The sequence below is a fragment of the Microcebus murinus genome, chromosome 19 (assembly GCF_040939455.1).
Source record: "Microcebus murinus isolate Inina chromosome 19, M.murinus_Inina_mat1.0, whole genome shotgun sequence".
NCBI lineage: Eukaryota > Metazoa > Chordata > Mammalia > Primates > Cheirogaleidae > Microcebus > Microcebus murinus.
The window spans coordinates 29,802,671-29,826,696 of record NC_134122.1 but is presented as its reverse complement, the minus strand read 5'-3'; the positions used below and the strand labels follow the sequence as shown (position 1 = coordinate 29,826,696).

Below are 24,026 nucleotides of genomic sequence, written 5' to 3'. Positions count from 1 at the left end.
AAAGTGAGAAGCGTCGGTCATGAAACGCCGAGTTCTAGCAGTGTTTCATGAGTCAATGAATATTTTATATCACTGGTAATGTGCTTCCTAAGACTTAAATCTTAAAATAAACCCTTCTAGGCATTGCCTTTATGTGTGAAGGGTTTGTATCTGTAGGAGCTAAACCACATCTCAGCAAGGAGTAAAATATGATTCTTATACGTGGCGGGGGGTTGCAGATGGAGGCAAGGACAACTTGCAAAGAGATTCTTCCCTTGAACTTTGCAGCGAAAGCAGAGAAGTTCTGCAGTATCAGGGCACAGGTGGTGGCTGCACCGACTTTGAATCTTCTTCTTCTACCTAGGAACTCTTTTAAAAAGACCATCACTAAGATGTCTGGGACAGAAAAGTCATAGTTGGGCCTTATAAAATTTATAAGTATCCTACAAATACTTGACTAAGTTCTTATCTGTAATACATTAATAAGGGGTATTCAGAAACGAAGATTGCAAGTTGATTATTTTACTGAATTATGCTTCCCTGCATTGTGGAAATAAATACATGCTCATTGTAAAAAAGTATGAAAAGTACCAAAAGCAAGAGCAAGTCGCCCACGCAAGGTTAATTACTGGCAGACTATGCATACCACCATAATTTTGCTCAGCACACAGTAAAATTCTCGCTATATACAAGCCTTTAAGAGGAAGTCATTCCAGAATAGTCTCAGCTATCTGAGAGCTGAGACATTTATTTCTCCTTTCCTAATAGCAAGGGATAGAGGCTGCCTATTTTACCCATTTAATTATAAAATATTTTTTCAAAAGTACCATGAATGGGATGGGGGCCATGGGCCGAGCTCTGCTTGCATTCGTATCTGTTTAGGCACGCGGTCTGGGGCCTGCATGCCGTGGGCTGCCAGGAGACGCTGACTGAGGGTAAGCGTCTATGTGACTTTCTCAACAGCACGTTCGAACCCTTCCTTGCACGCTGTGACTCACTGTTCTTGACAGATAGTCACCGAACTCTGCTCTCATCCACAGACACAGACGCTGATGCACGAGGATGCTGGCCTCTCGGAGGAGGGAGCCTGCTACAGAGGAACCTCCCGTCCTGGGGGGCTCGCCTTGCCCAGGTGTCCTTACCAAGGTGTGATACTGGCAGACAGTTATGATGCTTTTCCTCATGTAGCTAATTACTAGCAAATTCATAAATATGAATCTCAATTACAGGTGCATTAGAATTTTAAAAATTAAGCATTTAAGTTTGCGATAATCCCTATGTATTGATCGTACATGTTATGACAAAAAATCTGTCCATGAGAAAACTGACAGATGAAAGCCAATTAAATTAACGACGTAAAATTGCAACTTGCTCCTGACTCTAAATGTAAAACCCTCTATCCTTCTGCTATGATGTTGACGATAACGGCAAAGGCCATTTTCAACTGGAACCACAAAGAGGGATAATAATAGAATCAGGGACAGGAGACTCATTCACTAAACGTTTTCTTGGTCTTTCTTTTAATTTTGTAAAGTAGATGGATCCACACACACAGTACTGTTTTCCAGATAGAAGTCCCGAGACAGAGCTATCCTACTTGCCTTCCTTAACCTCCCGTCCCACCAACAGTCAAATCCATTCTACCTCCTCAAAACAGTGGGTTATCTATCCATTTCTCTCCAAATTTCGCCCCCACCATCAGACGCCAAGAGACCTGTCTCTCCCTGCCCCTGAATCGCTTTAGACTTCTTTCCAATCTGTTGTCCCCACTGCAGCCAGGATGACCTTTCCGATACACAAATCTGATCATACCATTTCACTGGGTAAAGCCCATTAATGGCTTCTCTGTTAGGTGAAGTCCAGAAGCCTTCACATAACCACCCAGGCCCTGCATCCCTTTGCAGCCAGGTGACCCACACCTGGGGAGCAGGGGGTCCTCTACCCAGCGTGACTCCTAGAAGCGGCCCTGTGACCACTGCAAGCATCTTGGTCTTGGTGGGTTTTACTGTGGAAGCACTCATCATGCCTAAAACTCAGTCATTATTTGTGTAATTACTTTTTAATGCCTGTATTCCCACCAGATCTAAAGTCCACGAGGGCAGGCACCTCGCTGGCTGCTGTGTCTCTGAGGCTCAGGCACTGACCAAGTAACAACCAGGAAGATGAGGGTCATAGCAGCCTGCAGAAGAGCATGGTTTGGCTAAAGGAAGATACTTCCAATGAAAAGCGCCTGAAAATACTCTCAGAATTGACTAAGGAATGAGGAGCAAGCCGGTGGCAAATGAAAAGAATGGAAATATCAGGTCTTAACTGTTTTAACTGCTCAGAGGACCCCTCAGGACCATGGTGGTTCAATTCTACTATGTACCTAAATGTTTATCCAGTGTCTTGGACAGGAAGGAGATTTTGGAAGGAGAAATAACATTAGCTGGGACTTCTGATGTGGAAGATGAAGAGGGGGAGCCCCGGATGACTCAGCTTTCTTTCTCCCTCCCAGCTGGGCCAGACCATTGAAGCGGAAGTGGGCGGAAGCGGGGACTGGCATGGAGGGAGATCCCAGCTTGGTGCCAGGTCGGCAGGACAGCTGACGCATCACACAAATCCTGGACATAACACACTAGCCACAAAACCGAAGCCCCCAGAAGCGCGTGCACTGGTTTGATGAACCCTGAATGCTAAGTGCGGTATAAATGTCTATGCAGGCATGTAAATCTTTATAGAGTGACACCAAAGCAAAATGAGAGTTCAGAGAGCTATTAAACTGCTACAACTCCATAAAAGATACGTTCTGTTCTCTTGCAACTGACGTGTCTAATGCTTCGGAGTGCTCGCCCTCAGTGGGAAGCGTCAATCTCACGAGGATGGTTCAGTGTGAACAATTAAAGCCTGAGACCAAAAAACCCAGAGAGCATTTTGAAGAAATAATTTGATCCACTAATTTATGCATTCATTTGACAAACACTTATGAAGTTTCTGCTACATGACAGGCACTGGGGCAGACGCTAGGGAAATAATTAGGGACAAGATCACACTGTCCCGATATCTCTGCCTTGCCAGAAAGGACACAGACTTAGCAAGTAGTTGTGACAGGGATGGGCGGGGGTGTGTGTGTATGAGAAGGGCACACCCCAGCCAGACTTGGGGGGCCAGCAGAGAAGGGGTCTGGCCACGCTGCAAGTGCAAAGACTCTTGTGTTGACCTGAATTGCACAAAGTGGGGTGGAGAGAAGCGGATGGAATCAAGACACATCCTGGAGATGGGATGGCCAGGACTTGGGGACCACATGCTCTGGCATGGGCAGCCGGGTGGGAAATCATGCCTTCGCTAAGAGCAGGAATGCAGGAAGAACAGCTTTTGGAGACATACCCAATGGTTGCAAGGTGCCCATCAGTCATTCCTGGGGGAAGTCCAGGAGGCAGCTGGACATGCAGGTTGGCACTCAGGAGTGAGAACAGAGCTTTAGGAGTCGCCAATGTGACCCTTCACGAACTCTGCTGCTGAGGACTTGGAGGTGGGGCTTTGGGTCAACTGACTCCTTCAGTCACTCACCATGTCATCCCTGTTGTGTGCCAGAGGCTGGGCAGAAAGCAACAAAGCAAAGCCTCAAGGAGCTTTCATTGCAGTGAGACCAATAGGTAAGTAACAAGAAAACACACAAATAAATAAAGTTTCAGGAAGGGACAGTGGGTGGGAGCTGGTTTGGTCAGGTGCCCCTGACAGTTTCAGGCTGGTGGGACTCTGGCTCTGCCTCTTCCCGGGGCTGGCTCAGCAGCCCTTCCTGGAGTTGGGCCACATGGCACGTAGCTGAAATACCTGCCGAGCTATTCCCAAGAGCTTCCTCCATTTTTTTGAGATAGCATGAGTTGTTGTCTCTTGCAACTAGGGGAACTTAACGCACCCCCAAGTGTTTCTGGATTCTGCTGGATTAAAGCCCAAAGCATGCAGACAGTGAAGGCCCTGCCTCCCCCCAACAGTGTGACTGTCAGTAAATGCACCATCGCTATTGACCAGGCCCTTCCTGTAAGCCTCAGCCACAGGATTACTTCACCCAGGCAATAACCAGACTTCAAAACACAGGTAGAGTGCTCCGGGCCCCGTTCCTGTTTTTTAAGTAACTTGTTAGATCTGTCAGACCACAGCATTTGTAAGAAATAGCTGGGAGGTGGTACATGAAAATGATCTACCTGGAATGTAGATGTATTTTCATTGACTTTCATTATTAGAGAAAACATCAGACATTATGTTGCTCCCACCATTTTGAATCTAAACTGCAAACATTTATCCTCCAGCCAGAGATGACAATTATAAAGAATATCATCAATGTAGGAAAAACGCTTATGGTAGTAGTAATAATAATGATAGTAAGTGAAAAAAGCAGAATATAACTATATACCCATGTTGTGACCAAAATTCTATAAAATTTGTATGAATAAAGGCCTGCTCAGGCAAAGAGGAACACTGATGAGGAAAATGGCCTCTTCTTTTCTATAATTGTAGAAAAAGGAACCTAACAGCTTGTTAAAGTGGCTGCCCAGTTGGGAAACTTCACTAGGGGAAAATCCAGGTACAAATTTGACCTCTAAAAATGAGATTCTAGGTTATGCAGAAAACAGGAGCAAAGGCTCTCTGGGTCTTTGGCAAAGACAGAATAAGCCGGCCCTTTCTCAAATGAGTCACCAACATGACGGACGCAGAGGTTTTGGCTGGAAAGCACTCCCCTCGGGGACCCTGCTCCTCAGAAGCAAGAGCTTCTGGGAACAGGATGGGGCAGGACCCTCCTGAGCATGAAGAACAGAAAACTTAAAAGAAGGAACTCTTTGGAAATCAAAAGTTCTGTTTATCAAAGTCCAGGTTGCACTGTTTCTGTAAATTCTTTATCCCTGAATCAGTATGGACGTGACACAGTTCAGAGAGAATTCGCAGCCACCAACCACCTCACGCCTGCCAAGCTGCTGATACCTGGGGAAGAGCAGGACATCAGATGATCTATTTACTACGAAGGAACCACCTGCGGGGCTTGGTCAGTCTTTGGGGAACCCCTAGTCACATACAAACTCTTGCAGAAAATCAAAGAGCTCGACTTGGGAACTAAGTGTTAGATAAGCTCCCACAACAGCAAAAGGTTAGAACAAAGCAAGTCATTCTCTGCTGCCAGGCTATTCCCAGAGAGGAAAAGGAATGTGATCAAGACTTCACAACAAGCCTGTGGCAAGAGAATCCAGATCTTCCCACTCCCTGGCCAAAGTGCTTTCTGATGCCCTTTAGCAATCCCAACTCCAAGAGGGAAGAGAAAAGCTATAGTGGATCTGAACTAGAACATAAGTACAGGTACGAAGGAGACCTGTTTCTGCCTTGCTTGGCTGAAGTAGCTCTAGTAACGTCAGTGATATTCAGAGCTTACTAATATAGGTAAGCAGGTGACTCTGGGTGGGGAGGGGTGGTGGTGGTAATTAGGTTTCTTTGGTTGGCAGAGGAAGACATCTAAGTGGTTTTCCTAATTTTCTCATCAGTCTCTCAGTCCTCAACCCAGGACTGGGTTGGGACCCACGTGGTCATGTCATCATGTCATCTCCCTACAGATTCTAAGTCACCAGGGAGCAGAGGACCAACAACAGGACCAGTGGGTCTAGGTGCTGTAAATTCCGTCTCACTTTTCTAAAATAAGAAATCAGAAGCCATTAACTCTCAGAATACCTAACAAACATCATTTAAATTTTAACTCTTTAGTTCCTTTAAAAGAAGAAACAACTCGCATATTTAGTGTGGCTAAAAATCATGAGTTACCCTCTCTGCCTGTAACCCTTAAGTGAAGGACTAGTCCGGAGGTCACTAATCCTGATGACCTGGCAGGGGAGTGAGGCATTCGAGATATCCTGTCAGGGCCATTCCTGAAGTCCTGAAGGTGGTGCCCAGCAGTTCAGGAGACTTGTGCGCAGCACACAGACACATCCTACGTCTTCTCTGTGGTGCACACATGTATTATACCGTCGGTAGCCCCAGAGATCTGGGTTTCTGTGTTTACTAGCAATTACATGGGTACTTTAATAAGTGCATCGAATTTCTATCCCTATCTGAAGACTGGGTGATGGAGAATTCACGTTTCTGGGAACTCCCTGGTTTCTAAGGGCGTATGTTCCTTGGAAAGCTGAGAAGGAGCCCAACACCCACCACTCAGTCGCAGAGCCCCACAGGGGGCTATCGGTGCCGGGGCTTACCTGGGACATCAATCAATCTCTTGTAGACGTTCAAGAAGGCTGCCTCAGCCTCTTTGCTTCTCTTGCTCAGTGCGTCAATCTGAGAGGGGAGGAAGGAAAGAAAAGAAAAACAAAGATCTCAAAATTTGTCAAGAGGTAATTTAAAAATCATTATATATCTAGTGAGTTCCCAGAGCAAACGAAAGTCTCCGTGTAGATGCTTGACAACTGGGCCTTCAGCCCCTCAGGGGAAAGCCCGCAGCCACGTAAGAGGGAGACAGTCTCTGTGGCCCAGACCATCAGGGTGAAGGAGGCCACTCACCGCACTAAGCAGGGACCCCTGGGTGAGCTTTCCACAGAGAAAATGGTCTGGCGTGCCCTTCCTGGCCTCTTTCCCTCTGCAAGTGCTGCTAAGGGCTGACCGCGCACTAGACATCGTGCTTGGGAAGGTGGGGCGGGGGTTGGCAGGGAGCGATGATAGCTCCTAATCCCAGGAGCTGGGGTCTAGTGGGGGAAACAGGTATGTCAACAAGTAATTAAATTCCAGCCAGAAAAGTGCTCGGGGGACACAGAGAAAGGGACCTCAGGCAGGAAAGCTGTCACACTGGAACACAGTCTTCAAGAGCAGCTCCCGGGGTGGACAGGAGAGGCAATGCATGTAAGAACACATGCAAACACCCAGAGCAAAGTTCTGAAATCTGGAGGGTCATAGATCCTCTTTAAGAATTTTATGAAGCTAAGAGCTGTCCCACCCCCAGCCTGCTCCCCCACGCAAACACACTCACGCGCGCGCGCGGAGTTACGCATTCTATTTTAGGACACTCACACATCAGTTTGTGCTCTGTCCATGAAACGCAGATTAAGACCATGGTTGGGGCTGGGAGATGAGCAAGCCTGCTGGGGTAGGAACATGGACACAGGTGACAACACTGGACAGGCAAGCGGGGTGGTATCCCGACCTATGTTACCTGAGCATCAGCCAAAGCGGAAGAAGCACAGGAAGGGCAGGAAGGAGACCCCCTGGGAGGTGCTTCCCGGTCCCGGTGAGAAATGTGTGGGGCAGGGCCGTGGGCGCTGAGGGGGAGAGGCAGGTGAGAGATCGGGGGCCCAGAAGAACAGGGCACCGGCTTTCTAGCTTAGGCAGTGGGTGAGGTTCTGCGACACTGGCCAGGACTGGTTTGTCTTGTGAATTGACCCAGCTGAGTTTGTTCTCCCAGTGTAGACATCCATTACTCAAAAAAAGGTGAAGTTCGAAACCCCCAAGTACGCCAGACACACATCCAAAGAGCTTCCAAATGCCGATCGACTTGTGATAGTACTTAGCTCACACGCACAATTGCTGAGACAACAGATGACTTTGTACCCTGAAGCATGCAAGACTGTACATGCACGAAGTTCATACTGGCTCAGGAAAAGGACACCAAATTATATATTCCTTCTGTCCCCTCATAGAATTATGTTCTCTGTCTCCAATGTTATTAAAGAGGCAAAGGATGTGGTTTAATTACAGGGCCTCTCGCCTGAGCCAACCGACAATTTGTTAAGGGCTGAGAGGTCACCTGATTAAGGACGGTTAGACACTAAGGGATGAGGGGACAGGGTGAGCAGGATGGTCTGGGAAATCTGACGTAGACCAAACCAACACAACGAGAGCATTCCAACTTCTGACAACTTGTGCTCCAAAATTCCAATCTGAAGTCAGTCATTTGGAACACAGACATACCCCGCCATCACAAAATAAGGCTGTGATCTAGGTGTTGGGGGGGGGTCAGAATAACCCAAAAGGACTATTAATATTACAAGATAGCTCTCTCTCTTTTTTTAAAAAAGCCCCCCCCATTTTTAGCAATACATGCTCATTGTATAATTAGAAAAATATAAAAAATATAGAGAAGAAAATTAAAATCATAATTCTGCTATTCACTGGTGGGAGTCACACTGTCTGGTCTGTAATTCTCTTCCATTTTTTTCTAATTAAACAATACAGTTGAATGAAATGCAGGCACATTGGGAAATGAGAGACAGACGTAGATTAGGGTTGTCTAGAGCCAGGGGTGGGGAACAGGGAGGGTTGGTGGATACCGGCTAAGGGGTGTGTGGTTTCTTTTTGGGGATGATGAAAATTTCTACAATTGTGGTGACGGTTGCACAACTTTGCAAATATACTAAAAGTCAATAAACTGCAGGCCTTAAATGTGTAAATTATATGGTATGTGAATTATATCTCAATAAAGCTGTTTAAAATGTGCGTGTATCTGAAGTCAAAACATATGCAAAATTTTGTATTGTGTTTTCTTCCACTAACATACATCTTTTTAAATGTCTATTACAAATTTTGGGAAATGTCTTAATGGCACTATTTCAACCATATATAACTACTATGTAGAGATGTTTGGAGTAAACGTGGATCTGCAGCTGCCTCTCCAGCTGCCTGGGAGGCTTCCTGGCTCCTCCTACGAGCCGTGTGGTCGTGGGGAGCAGCCAGGCCCGAGAACTGGGCTGACACTTGTCAGGTGTTCCTGACGCGGGGGCACGAAGGGCGGCTGCCTCTCTGGAGGCAGAGGACAGGCCCTGGAAGGATCCTGAACATTGTCCTTCTCTCTCCTGTCTGGGTTGTTCATGGGGACATGGAGGTGGGGGCTGGCGATCTGTATGTCACACTTGGGGGCTGTGATGGGTTGAACTGTGTCTCCCAAAAGATGCTGAAGTCCTGACCCCAATACGGTGAAGGCAACCTCATTTAGAGACAGGAGCTTTGCAGGTGATCATGTTAAGACAAGGTCCTAATCCAGTCGGACCAGACAAAAAGGAGACGTCTGGACATGGTCACAGACACATACCCAGGGAGAACGACACATGGAGATGTAGGCAAAGACCAGGGTGATATGTCTGTCAGCCAAGGAATGCACAAGATCACCAGCAACACCCCCTCCTCGGCTGGAGACAGGCACAGAGCAGACGCCCCTGGCTGTGCCCAGAAGGAACCAACCCTGCTGACACCTGGGCCTTGGCTTCCCAGCCTCCCGACCATGCATGAGAAGATAAAATTCTGCTGTTGAAGCCGCTCAGTTTGTGGTATTTGCTAGGCAGCCCTGGGAACCACGATTCCGAGTGCTCTCCCCTTCTTTCTTGCACCAAGGCCAGGGGATCCAAGCCCAGTGCTGGGAACAAGGCCAGGCCAATGAGTTTAATCGATTCATTAAGCAACTGGACCATGAGGCTCCTGAAGGAGATGAAGAGTACTCTGTGCCTGGCTGCGCTACGTGATGAGGTCCCCTGACCACCTTATGAGATTTTTAGAACTCAACTGTCGGGAAGAATTTGCTGATTCTGGAAATTCGCATACTTCGTATGTTCTTCCACTCTTTGGGCTCCTCCTATGGCCACTGGCCTAGACTGAGGGTGGCCCCAGAGTCTGAGCTTGGGTCTATCCTCTCTCTTTCCCAGCCCAGCTTGCCCGGGGTGGACCACCCTCTAGCCACCGACACTTGCGATTTCCGTGACTTGCTAGTCCTGTGGTTTTGATATGTGGAATGCCCTTTGCTGGCATCTCTGTCCACCCCAGACTATCTATGCTGCAAGACTCAGTGCAAGCGCCACTGTCTTCACACCGTGTGCTGGGGTCCCTTGGCCAGCAGTGTGCTGAGTTTGGAAGGGGCCAGCGAGCTGCCTTTGTTGCCAGCTCCATCGTATCTAGACGGGGTGAGTCAGCGTGAGCTGCTTATGGGGAAGGGACATACCACAGTGACTCTGCTACCAGGAGGAGCTTCCCTTCAGGTGTCCGTGCGGCTACTGTCGGGGAAGGGGCCCTCCTGTGAGGGAGGGAGGGAGGGTGGGAGGGAAGGGACAGTGTCCTGCTCATCCTCATGCCCTCCACCTGCCATACCCGCCTGACACCAGGTACATGGCTGTCCGCTACATGCCTTGGAGGGGGTGAGTCACAGCTTGGTCCCCTACAAGAGGGAACAGATTTGTGACGAGACGAGGTTTGGGGTAAAGTCTTGAGACAAGGATTGCTGAAGCTAGGATCCTGGGTATTTCATGCACCCACGTCAGCCCAAGGTAGAGATTCCCACGCCCTTAAAACCATTTGCAAAAGTAGCACCACTGTATAGGCAGGACTGGGGCAGATCTAGAGGCTGTCAGGCCCTGGGGAGAACCTGCCCCACTCCAAGGGATCAGCCTACTTTTCAAGCTCACCTCCTGCCACGCCTCCCACTCCAGCCACACCCGGTCACTCCCTGTTCCCTGAATACATGAGCAATTTCCCTTCAGCCTGGAAGGCGCCTCCCTGGAATGCTCCCCTGATCCCTGGCTCAGCGCTGATCCTCCCTGCGGCCACTCCCACTGCTGCCCAGGACTGCCCTGGAGTCCCAGGACTACAGATAAGGCTCCTCCCTGGGGGTTTCTGAATTCCTGGAAAGCCCAAACCAGGCTGTAGTGTCAACTGCCTTTCCTCCCAGCCACTGGCACACAGGTGTTCAATACAGTTTTACCGTGTGAATGAAAGTCTACCTCAATTGGCCAACTGTTTCAGCTGCAGAAGTGAGCAAACAGTTAAGAAATCCAGTTTCAAATCTTTATAAAAATGCTTAACATGCAGAGTTCTCTGTTCAGTAAGCGTGCCTCCTGCACTGCAACGTGATGGCAGCCACTTGGCTGGTGGCAGCCCACTGGCTTGTCTTTCCCACTGTACACACCCACGAGCGCTCTCGAGCCACACATCCTGGCTGTGGCAACGTGCTCGATGGCTGCTACTGGATTCGACCGTTACCCTTTCAGCAACATCACTTTCATAATGTTGGGTTCGGTTTTTTACATAACGAGTATTACATTCATAAACAGACGTCTACACGAAGGATTTTTATTCTAACTCTCAATCCACCAGTATCTACTTATAGTGGTAGAGAAACTCAGAGTCCAGGTTGGAGAGCAAGTTCACAGAATCCATCAGGAGACCCCTGAGATTCAGAAGGGATGAGAAGTGCCCAGGTGTTTGGTGCCAGCAGAGTGGTGCTGCGGGGTTCCGAGAGTCGAGGCATACGGCGCTGCTGCTCCCAATCGCCACCCACTGTCCCTGCAGGAGGCAGCACACAGCCCCGCCCACTGCACCTGACGTGTGGTATGATAGCACCTGCCACGTGGGTGCTTCTCCACTCAAGACCTCAGGTGTGGCCATGTGAATGGCTTTGACCAATGGCATGTACGTGAGAGTGCCACGTGTCACGTCTGATCATAACATTTAAGAGTCATGACATGGCTCAGCCATTGCATTGCGTCCTCTGCCGTGAGAATGGTATGACTTGACAGGAGCTGCTTCTTCCACTGAGATCTCAAATGAAGACCACCCAGGGTGCCAGGGCAGAATCACAGCCGACATATGATATGAACAAGGAACAGTCTTTTGTTATAGGCCACTGCGATTGGGAGTTGTTTGTTACTGTGGCACCATCTAGTAAAAGCTATCACAGGTCTTAACAGATGGCCACATCTCTAAGAAGGTACACAAAGTAAAAATAAGGACTAAACAACCAAAATCTTGAGAGCTAAAGGATTTTGGTTTATTTGTTTTGAAGCTTGATTGTTTATTTTTGTCTAGAGGTTGAGGGTAAATCATGGTATGATATATCAATAGTAAAAAGGGCACTAAATTTGACATCAGAAGACTAGATTTAAGACATGGCTCCAGGATGGGTTCTGGAACACCGAGCCGGCTACGGAGCCTCTGCCTCTCTGAACCTCATGTTCCATGGCTAGGAAAGGGGAATGACGGAAATGCCCGTCTTGCAGGAACTCTAGCAGGATGGCACGAGGCAGATACGACAACAGCATGGAGCGATCCACGAGCTAGTTTCCAGGGTGGGAGAGCATCTCCGAGCTATGAGGTGTTTTAGAAGGAGAACTGCTCGCCATGCAAATAGCAACTCATTGTGTCCAAATCTTAGAGGTCAGCGAGAGGCGAATTCTCATGCTCAGAGCATTAGTTACTGTACAGGAGAAGAAACGTCCACTTTAAAAAGAATTCACCTGTTTTGATAGTCTCTCGTTTTCTTTTTTTCCCCTAGATGAAAGATGTTCTCTTAAACAGCATCTACAATGGGTTTCTGCAACTCCTCAGGGGTTATCTTATGTCTTAAAATAACATTCCCTGCAGGAAACCCTAACCCATCTGCAAGTGAAATCAATTTCAGAGCCATAATCTCATTTCTGCCTTTGACATTTCAGCCTTAACTGAAGCCCCCTCATGACTTCTAGTGGGGACACTGCAGACCAGCAGCCGGTGACCACACTACCTACAGCCTCTCCTCTCCACCGAACATGACACGTCCTCCATGGTGGCCCTGGGTCCGGGAGGAACTAGGTGGCCACTTTACCTTAATCACTTCTCTTTAGCCCCAAGAGGGGCTTAAAACTCACTCCTGAGTCCAGCAACGTGGATTACTTGGGAAGACCAGCATGGGGGAAGTGGCTTCCCATAATTGAAAGCGTCAAGAAAGCTTTTACTATCCACCACGGTTTATCTCGCCTGGACAGTGGGAAGTGCCGGGATAGAACAACAGGAACCAAGCTGTTCTCTACTTTGGGGAAGAGCAAACTGCCCTTGTGGGAACAAGAAGCCCCTGGTGAGGCGGTGTACACAGAACAGAAAAAGATGGAGATGCTTTGGGGCTGAGATCGACTGGCTGCGTGATATCTCTAAGATGGAGAAAACAAGACCTCTTTGCAGCCTCTCCTAAGTATTAAGAAGGAATGGGTGCAACGCGCCTACACTGGGCTTGGCACTTGGTGGGCCCAGAATATTCTACAGCTGTAACTATTATACGATGCTCTGTTTGCACGGGGTGAGTCAAAAACCCCGCCCGAGGGCAGGCTGCACACCATAAGCGTTGCACACCCAGTCACGGTGAAAAGGGCGATACTCTTTTGCACGCTGGACTGTGGCAGACTTAGCAAATGTATAGGGGCCCCCAGAAGCCTGGTGCTGCCCCACTGGGCCCTCCATGTGCCACACAGTAGGGTGTCTTGGCACACGAGTTGAGAGGCACAGACAGAGACAATGGCGTGGACTTTTACGAGGGCCCAGGGATCACCAAAGTAGCACGAAACAGAAAGATGGGTCTTTAGATTATCTGTGGGGATGGAAACTGGGGCTTAAGAAGTGCTGTGTATGCTGGAACGAGAAAGGTTCCGCACTGGGAGGCAGGCAGGACAGCGCCCCCAGGTTCGAGGGCTGGAATATGTTGCCGGCACACCAGGGCTGGGGGCCCAGCTCCAACACTAAGACAGCAGCACTACCTGAGCCACTGAATTAACCTGTCTGGGCCTCGGTTTCTTTATCTGGAAAGTGGGGAGGCTACCTTTTAGATGCGGTGAAGGTCAAAGCCATGGCGGCAACTTGGTAAACAGTGAAGGAGCCGCCATGTTGCCACCTCCACTTCTCAGAGGCAGGAAACAACGATGTCACTCAGAACCTGGCCCCTACCCCCACCCCCCCTGCCCCCAGGAAATGACAACATCCCAGCACTGCGCACAGGGGCTGGATTTGGGGCCTGGGCCCACGTGGCCGGTGGAAGGAGTGTGTGCTTTGAAGAAAAGACATACTTGGGGTTTGAGTCCCAGGTCTGGTACACACTGGCTGGGAGATTTATTTAAGCCTTGATTTCTTCATCTGTTAAGTAAGGGGAACAAACTTATCCTTACTGAGTTGCTGTGGCAAAATAAGAGAACCTTCTACATCAAGCATCTGGCAATGTCTGTACAGAAACCAAGTCAACATCAGCAACTTTCCCTAATAAATCCAAACTTAACACTTTCTTTCCACTATACCATGGTTGTCCCCCTTCACTACCAAACCAAGCAGAAAGCCAAAATGCTCCAAGTCCTGGGGGACCAGACACTTAAACAGCATTTAAGACCCCACAGTGGCAATGGCATCCCCAGGAACAATCCACTAGCCGGCACACCCTTGGGGTTTACAAGCTCATGATTCAGAAATAAACACAGACCATTAAAAGAATTTTCGAATCGATGGGCTCTGCTGGACTATAAGATAATACGATTCAGCAAGAACGGCAGCGACATGACAGAACAATTTTGTCTTGCTCTAAGTTTGGCTGCAGAATTTTTTTCAAAACATGTTTTGAAGAGCCACATGCAATACTAGATAGCAACTGCAAATGACAAGGTCCTGTCCCAAACAGGCATGTACACAAGCCAAAGCATCAGGTCTGATTTTATCTCAACATGGCCATGTAAAAGGAACATACATGTTTTATGAAAAAAGATGAAAGTAGCGGACAGCCCCCTGGTAATTTCCCTCTAAGTATATGTTCACTTCATGTTTGGCAAAGGACTAGTCCTGCCATTGCCACGAGAACTCCACAGGGAGACGAGAGACCCTGGAGTGTGGGGAGGCCCTCTCCCAGCACGCTGGCCGACCCTGGGGACACGTGGAGAGAAGAGAAATTGGAGACAGGTGTGGGAGCCCAGCTGCCACCACCCACTTTGTTTCTCAAGGTCACTCACGTTCCTTCATGACTTCCAGCACCCAGCACGGGAGTTCAGTGAGGCTGCATCACGCCTACACCCCTTCTCATCCCAGGGCACCCAACAGGGTTTCCTGGACGTCCCTGCACTGCTCAGAGCAGGGAGCACAGATTCCACAGGGCAGTGCTGGCTATGAAGATGACGCACTGCAGACCTGGGTAATGTCACAAAACTGCTTCTTACAGAAACTGATGGAAGTATTCCTTAATTACTCCCCACGCTCTGCAAAGTTTCTAACACAGGAAAGCTGGAGGAGCCACGGAGAACAAGCGTGGGAACGAGGGTGTGAGGCCACGGAGAGGAGATGCGTGGCAGAGGACAGTGCAAGAATAATAGCAAAGATGATAAAAATGGCAGCAGGCACTTCCACCCTCCTTTACAGTTTACAAAGCCCTTCCATGTACATCTGACATTCCGCCTGTCAACATATATCTGAAAGGCTGTCTTGGGGAAGAAGGATTAGCTGTCTTCTCTCTCCCCAGAGTGCAAAACCAGAACCAACAGGTAAAAGCTCCAGGCAGGCAGATCACAGCCTGAATAGGACACTTCAGAGAAGGAAGGTGCTGGCTGCCTTTGTCACCCACTGCTTCATTCATTCCTTCGCTCTGTCCATAACATTGTTTAAGGAGCCTATGGTGTGCTTGGCGGTGTTCTGTCCCATGCTGTGGGGGACAGAGATTCCTACTTCTACCCACCGAGGGCTCGGGATGGGACATGTGTTCCCCTACTCTGGCCCTCCAGGGGTAAATCACAGCAGCCTGGAGACAAAATCACAGCAGCCTGGGGACAATTTCCCAGAGGAGGAATGTCTACCTGAGGTTTTTAAAACTCTGTCTTTGTGAGCAGATAACATATATATAGAGTAAAAAAAATTAAAAGTATATATATTATTTAGCAAGATAGCACGATACAAGATTAATACATGGGCATACCTTGAAGGTAATATGGGTTTGGCCCCAGAACACCACGATAAAGTGAATAAGACAAAAACAAGTATCACAATAAAGTGAGTCACATGAATTTGTTTTCCCAGTGCATATAAAAGTTAGTTATGTTTACTATTGCCTACTAAGTGTGCTTTATGTCTAAAAAAATTAATGTGCATACCTTAATTTAAAAATAGCTTATTGCTAAGAAATGCTAATGACCACCTGAACCTTCAGGAAGTCATAATCATTTTGCTGAGGGAGGGTCTTGGCTGCTGACTGGGGGTGGCTGCCGAAGGCTGGGGTGGCTATGGCAATTCCTTACAATCAGACAGCAATGAAGTTTGCTGCATCAATCGACTCTTTCACATAAGATTTCTCGGTACACGTGATGCTGTTTGATTGCATTTTACCCACAGCAGAACTTTGTTCAAAGTTAGAATCAGTCCTCGAAAACCCTGCTGCTGCTTTATCGACTAAGTTTATGTAATGTTCTCATCCTTTGCTGTCATTTCGACAGTGTACCCAGCGTCTTCACCAGGAGTAGATTCCAGCCCAAGAAACCACTTTCTTTGCTCATGCACAAGAAGCAAGTATTCATCCATTCAAGTTTTACCATGAGATTGCAGCAATTCAGTGACATTTTCCAAGTTCCACCCCTAATTATAGTTTTCTTGGTATTTTACCACATCTGCAGTTACTTCCTCCACTGGAGTCTCGAACCCCTCAAAGTCTACCATGAGGGTTGGAATCAACTTCTTCCAAACTTCTGTTAATGTTGCTATTTTGCCCCCCTCCCATGAATTACAAATGTTCTTAATGGTATCTAGAATGGTGAATCCTTTCCAGAAGGTTTTCAATCTACTTCGCCCAGATCCATCAGAGAAATCACTATCTATGGCAGTTAAGCCTTTTGAGATATATTTCTTAAATAATAAAACTTGAAAGTTGAAATGATTCTTTGATCCACGGGCTGCAGAATGGATGTTGTATTATTAGATATGAGGACAACACCCATCTCTTTGTACATCTCCATCACAGTTCCTGAGCGACCAGGAATATGGTCAGTGAGCAGGGATATTTTGAAGGGAATCTGTTTTCCTGAGCAGTGGCCCTCAGGAGTAGACCTGATTCAGGTCTACTCCTGAGACAGTCAGCCTGTCTTCTGAAGCTGTGAAGCCAGGGGCTGATTCTCCTCTCTAGCTATGAAAGTCCTAGATGGCTTCTTTCAATAGAAGGCTGTCTGACCTACACTGAAAATCCACTGTTTGGTGTAGCCACCTTCATCAATGACCTTAGCTAGATCCTCTGGATAACTTACTGCAGCTTCTCCATCAGCACTTGCTGCTTCACCTTGCACTTTTATGTTATGGAGATGGCTTCTTTCTTAAACCTCATGATCCAACCTCTGCTAGCTTCCAACTTTTCTCCTGCAGCTTCCTCACCTCACCTCTTTCAACCTTCGTAGAATTGAAGAGAGTTAGGGCTTTGCTTTGGATTAGGATTTGGCTTAAGGGAATGTTGTGGCTGGTCTGATCTTCTATGCAGACCATGAAAACTTTCTCCCTATCTGCTGATAAGACAGTTTTGCTTTCGTATCATCCATGTATTCACTGGAGTAGCACTTTTGATTTCCTTCAAGAACTTTTGTTTTGAATTCACAACCTGATTAACTGTCACAAGATGCCTAGCTTTTGACATGTCTTCCTCACTAAGCTTAATCATTTCTAGCTTTTAAAGTGAGAGACATGTGATTCTTCCTTCCACTAGAACACCTAGAAGCCATTATAGGGTTTATTAATTAGCCTAACTTCAATACTGTTGTGTCTCAGGGAATAGGGAAGCCCAAGGAGAGGGAGAGAGATGGGGAAATGGCTAGTCAGAAATGCAGTCAGAACACATAACACATGAATTCAGTTCACCATCTTATATAGGCACAGTTTGTGGTGCCCTCAAATAATTATAATAGCAACATCAAAGGTCACTGACAACAGGTCACCATAACATAAATAATAGTGTAAAAATTTGAAATATTGTGAGAATGACCAAAATATGGCACAGAGATATGAAATGAGCACATGCTACTGGAAAAATGGCATTGGCACAGGGTTGCCACAAACCTTCAATTTGTGAAAAAGCACAATATCTGCAAAGCACAATACAGCGAAGCACAATGAAACACAGTATCTTCAGAGCCAGTAGTAGCTATAAAGAAAAAATGAAAAAAAAAGAATAAAAAAAAACTGAAAAAAAAATCAACTGTCTTTCTATACTTCAGTGATGAACGACAGAAAGTGAAAATTTTTAAAAATTCCCTTTATAACATATTCCCAAAAAAGAATAAAATACTTAGAAGTAAATTTAGCAAAAGCAGCACAAAACTTGTACTCTGAAAATTATAAAACACTGTTGAAAAAAAGTAAACTAAATGGAAAGATACCCAATGTTCATGGATTGAAAGACTTAATATTATCAAAATGGCAACAGTCACCAAGTTGATTTGCAGATTCAGTACAATGCCTATCAAAATTCCAGCTGGCTTCTTTGCAGAAATTGACAGGTTGATTCTAAGATTCATATGGAAATGCAAGGGACCCCAAATGAACAAAATAATTTTGAAAAAGAAAAACATTGTTGGAGGATTCACACTTCCCAACATAAACTTGGCACAAAGTTACATTAAGCAAGACTGGTAGCAGCATAGGAATAAGCACATAGAAAAATGGAATAGAACTGAGGGCCAAGAAATGCACTCTCACATTTTGGTCAACTGATTTTTGACATGAGTGACAAGGCAATTCAATGGCCAAAGAACAGTCTTTCAACAATGGTGCTGGGACAACTGGATAGCCATGTGCAAACGAACAAAGCTGGATGTCTGCTTTACACCATACACAGAAATTAACTCAAATAAATCAAAGGCCAAAATGGAAGAGCTAAAACCATAAAACTTCTTAAAAGAAAACACAGGTGTAAATCTTCATGACCTTGGATTAGGCAATGGTTTCTTAGATATGACCCAAAGCAGAAATAACAAAAGAAAAACAGATAAATAGGATTTCATCAAATTTATTACTTTTGTGCTTCAAAGGACATTATCAAGAAAGTGAAAAAACAACCCAAAGAATGGAAGAAAATTTCTGTAAATCATGTATCTGATAAAGTACTCCAGAATATATAAAGTCTTCTTACCACTCAATAATAGAAAGATAATTAACTGAATTGGAAAGTGGGCAAAGGATCTGAACAGACCTTTCTCCAAAGGTATATAAACAGCCAAGGAGCATGTGAAAAGAGTCAACATCCATAGTCTTTAGGGAAATGCAAATTAAAACCATGGTGTGATACCATTTCACACCCACTCTGATGACCATAATAAAAATGATAATAGTAAGAGTTGGAAAGGATGTGGAGAAATTGGAACTCTCCCACATTACTGATGGAAATCTAAAATGGTGTGGCCATTTGGGAAACATTTTGGCAGATCCTCAAGACGTTAATCATAGTCATCTTATTATTATCCCAGCAATCCAACTCCTAGGTACATAACCAAGAGAAATGAAAATGTATACCTACACAAAAACTTGTGTATGAGTGCTCATGGCAGCATTATTCATAAATGGCTAAAAAGTGGAAAAGGCCCAAATGGCCATCAGCTGATGAATGGATAAATAAAACATGGCACATCCAATGGAATATTATTAAGTCACAAAAAGTAATGAAGTACTAACACATGCTACAACATAGATCTATCTCGAAAACATGCTAAGTGAAAGAAGCCAAGAACCAAAAGCTTATATGTTATTTAATTTATATGAAATGTTAAGAATGGCCAAATCTATAGAGGCAGAAAGTGGTTGCCAAGGCTTGGGGTGGGTAAATGGGGAGTGACTGCTAATGGGTGTGAGGTTTCTTTCTGAGCTGATGAAAATGTTCTGAAATTAGACAGGGTGATGGTTGCACAATGTTACAGATATACTATGAATCATTTAATCATAAAAAGAAAAGGAAAGCAAAACCAAGTTTATATTATAGTAAAAAGCAGGCCGCCCTCCCATCCATGCCCAGCTGCCTGGCCTGGAGATAAGGGCTCTCTCGTGCATCTTTCCAGAGATATTTTATGTATTTACAAGCACCTACACACATTGTCTTCCTTCCCACCCCCAAACACAAATGGTAGGATATGACAGATACTGTTGTGCATCTTGTGTTTTGCCCACTTAAGGTGAGTTTTAAAGACGACAAAGATCAGCTCCCTGTGTGGTGGGAGGGCTGTGCAGAGACGCAGAGACACGGAAACAGAGGGCCTGTTCAGAGAAGGGCAGGGATCTGTTGTGCCCTGGAGCAGAGGTGAGTGGGGGGACAGGAGGGGAAGAGGCAGGCAGAGGCCAGGCTGCGCGGAGAGCTATAGAGCTCACTGTGCTGGGGTGGCAGCTTCGGGCTGAAAGGCATGGAGAGCTCGTGAGGATGTCAACCAGGGCATGCCATGGAGTGGTCATTCGGGATGCAATGGCAACACCACGGGAGGGAGAGAGACTGGTCCAGGACAGAGATGGAGGAAACTGTGTTAGGAAGGGGAGCCAATCCCTGTGAGGTTGGGGAACAGAGTCCACTGGGTCTGACGGTGGGCGTGACTCCTGCCCGAGTTCTGGCCAGGGCGACTGGGACGGGTTACCCAGAGCTGGGCAACACGGAGGTGACTGTGTCTGCTGATCACAGTGTGTGTGGGGGAGGTAAAGAGGGTGCTCCAGGGAGGCCTAATCCGGGAAGAGAGGCCCAGACCAGAGACAAGGATCTGGAACCATCGGCCCCCAGATGGCCCAGATTAGGTTGTTCAGGGAGCACAGGTGGGACAGGAATGCAGTGAGAGCCCCAGAGGCCGGGGCTAGATCCTGGGGGCACTGGTATTTAAGAGGTCAGAGGACCCAGGGGATTTTGTAATCATCATTCTGCGATCACGATGGCCATCGTGTACCCAGCGCTGCTGCTATGCCACGATCTGTAAGTATACACAAATAAGGCTCTACCCTGTAAGGTAGATTTTCTGGCACACGAATGAAACAGAGAAGCTGAAACAACATATTCAAGGTTGTGTTAGTGAATGATGATGTTGGGACTCAAATCCAGATCTGTTTTGACTCCAAAATCCACAATTTGTCTATTTGGTTTTCTCTGCTCCTCTAAGCAGGAACCCAGGAAGAAGCCAGGACACAGTGTGGAAGGGGAAGCTATGTCCATACCCAGGATTCTGCTCCTGCGCCTGCAGACGGGTCCTGTTCTATAGTGGCAGCTCCTTAACAGGGACGGTAGGAACGCTCCCAGCCAGACCTCTGAGTCCCTATGTGCTCGTGGCAGGACACAACAGCTCCCAGGGTGATGGCACTTGCCTGCCCGTGCTTGCCCCGTGAGGATGCCCAGCCCCTCGTCTCTGGGTCAGACTTGCTGTCTCGAGTCCCCCACACCAGTAGACTCAGGAGATGAATGGGGTTTGAGAGCTGGGGTGAGGAGGGGTGCTGCACCAGGGGAGGGGAGCACGGTTGTGTCCCTTCCCCCCATAACCCTGGGAACTGGTCTCTCTCTTACTATGTCCCTTTGGATAACTGGGTACATGTCTCTCTTCTTATGCTGGAGAACAAAGTAGAATTTCACAGGTTTTTCCCTCTTCTCCTACTTCTGAAGCAATTTTGAGACACCTCTCAAGCTTTATGGAATAAGCGTGGGCTTTGGAGTCAGAGGTTGGAGTCCATGTTTCAGCTCTAAGGCCGACAAGCTCTGTGGCTTTGAGCAAGTTACTTGACCTCTCTGGGCTCATTTGCTCTCTCTACAACTCAGGGCTGAGCTGCTATGCAAATGAAAGGAGCTAACACATGTGAGGCTTTGGCATACAGCTGGCACTGCAGAGATGCTCTATTCCCTCCCCTCCAGCTACCCAATTCGCTGTTAATCGCCTGCTCTGTTTCAGAGGAACCTGCCCTCTAGGTGAGTCTCCACTTCCTACCAGTGGTGGGCCAACGTGGGCCCTGTCCTAGATCCTAGTTTATGGCCTGGGAGAGAGGCCAGGACGTGATGTCAAGGAGCAGCCAGCCCTGAGCAGTGCAGTTAAGGAATGCGAGAAGAGGCCTCTTCAATCCCTAGTGAGGAGAGTGCTTGGTGACTGCCAGCCCACCCGGCTGGAACTTAGAAGGCTCAGGAAGCTCATACTTAGAGGGACGCAGATGAAACAAACAGAGGCTTGTCTGTGCAGGTGGCTAGATGAGTGTGTGGCTCTGAGTCCGGGAGCACTTGCTGGAGGTGGAGAGAGTGCAGTGACAAGAGGGTGGTGCTGGGCTGGGCACAACAAAGCTCTAGGAGCCACAGAGTCCACGAGAGGTCTGAAGCTGGGGGCCACAGACCACACCTCCAGGCCCCTGCTCTGCCCCTCAAATTCCCTTCCACCCTCCTGCCCGGTCACTTGGGTTGGTGATGACGTCCCCAGCATGGGGTAGCAGGGAGGGCTGCAAGAGAGCACAGAAACATTGCTTTGCCGACGTACAATTCTGTGCAAATAATTATGAGCAGAGGGAGCCATGGCACAGCTGGAAGGAGACTGGTGGATAGGCAGGATGTGGGATGTGCCTGAACTCCAAGTTCAAGCAACCAAATTTCTCGGGGCTCTCAGCTGTCATCAAACGGCACCTTGTGCTCCTGCCTCGGAATCGCACGCAAATGAACATGACCCTCTGTCTGGCCGTCTGGTCCTTGGTGTCAGTTTCATTTAAGGAATTACTGCATTAAATTGATGGAACATTAGTAAAACCTAATTAACATCCAGACTGAGTTTTTCCAAGGGAAGAGAGATGTGCAGAAAATAAAATACCCTAATAATTGAAATTCCACAATATTCAAATAAATACTATATGACTGAGTATTACAAGCTGGATTATTCTAGACCAGTAAAAAAAAAACTATTAAGAGTCAGTCTATTCTTATAGATAAATATGACATCAAATCCTCACTCAAATCTAACCACATTCATCATGAATGTGACGGAGGCCCCAAGTGGTCAGTCAGCTGACTTGGTAAAAGTCAGGGCAGGTCAGGCCTCAAACCCAGGCCTTAATGCTCTAGGGCAGGGGTCCTGAAACTTTTTAAACAGGGGGCCAGTTCACTGTCCCTCAGACCGTTGGAGAGTACGCACTGTGGGCCCAGGACGAGTCGGCTGGTAAACAGGACAGGCAGCAGTGGCAAAAATACTCAGAGGGCCAGATAAATTTGCTAGGTGGCCCTCGGGCCGTAGTTTGAGGACGCCTGCTCTAGGGCTAGCACTCATACCATCATGTCCTGAATCGGGTTAGGAATGGAAAGAGACAGAACACATAGTCCCCCGCCCCTTTTTTTTACCAGCAGGGAATGCTTTTGATTTATATACCAGGGGTGTTAACTCAACTCTCGTGTGTCCATCTATCTATCTCTTCCTCACTCCTTCCCTCCATCCACCCATTCATCCCTCTATTCAATCATCTATCCATCTCTCCAATCATCCATCCACCCAGCCATCCCCTCTATCCAATTATTCACCCATCCATCCATTCATCTTCATCCCCACCCATCCATCCAACTCTCTATGTACCCATTCATCCATCCATCACTCCATCCCATCATCTATCCATCTATCCATCCGTCCGTCTATCCCATTATCCACCCATCACTCCATCCCATCCTCTATCTGTCCATCACTTACTGAGGGCCTACTACATGCTGAGCACGGTGCCATGTGGGGATACAGATCCTACTGAGATGTTTTAAGCAGCGTCTGCATTAATTTACCCAGGGTTTAGTTCAGGTCTAGCTTGGCAGACGGATGTTCAGTTAATACTTACTGAATGAAAGAAAGAACAAGCAGGCCCTGTCCTCAAGAAGCTCATGGTCTGGAAGAGGACACTGGCATAAAGAGTTACAATCCCACAACTATAGGAACTGAGGGTTACAGCCCCCTGTGAGCAACCTGGACAGAGCCCACTCAGCTGGCAATAAGATCATTCTGGTGGCTCCTCCAGTGTGGATTCCCTGACAAAGACATCTGTTTCCTGAGCTGTCAGGAACAGAAGGGAAATGGGCAGGTCCCAGGGAGTCTCCTGGGGCACCAGGTGTGCCCCAGCCCGCCCAGCTGCTGACATCAGTCTCTTTATTACACGGGACCTCGATTTCCTTACCTGTGGCCCACTATTCTCAGTCAACTTTGCCTGAGTTATTCTAGAGCCCTTTGAGCTTCCTTTTCTCTGTATTAACTCAGTCCAGGTCAATTCGATAAACATTTCCCAAGCACCTACTATGTGCTGGGCACTAAAAGACTCCAGAAGTCCTACACACCCTTCCTTAGGAGCCTGCCACCCTTGAGCCC

General features: G+C 47.3%; 1 protein-coding gene across 11 annotated transcripts in view; it reads right to left on the bottom strand.

The window, feature by feature from the left end:
- CUX1 (cut like homeobox 1) overlaps positions 1–24,026 on the bottom strand; it is a 362,228-nt gene that overhangs the window by 152,267 nt on the left and 185,935 nt on the right. For all 11 annotated transcript variants that reach the window (XM_012758889.3, XM_012758893.3, XM_012758897.3 and 8 more), the window contains exon 4: positions 6,195–6,273. In XM_012758889.3, coding sequence (XP_012614343.1) covers positions 6,195–6,273 — 79 coding nt within the window. The remainder of the gene's footprint in view (positions 1–6,194; positions 6,274–24,026) is intronic.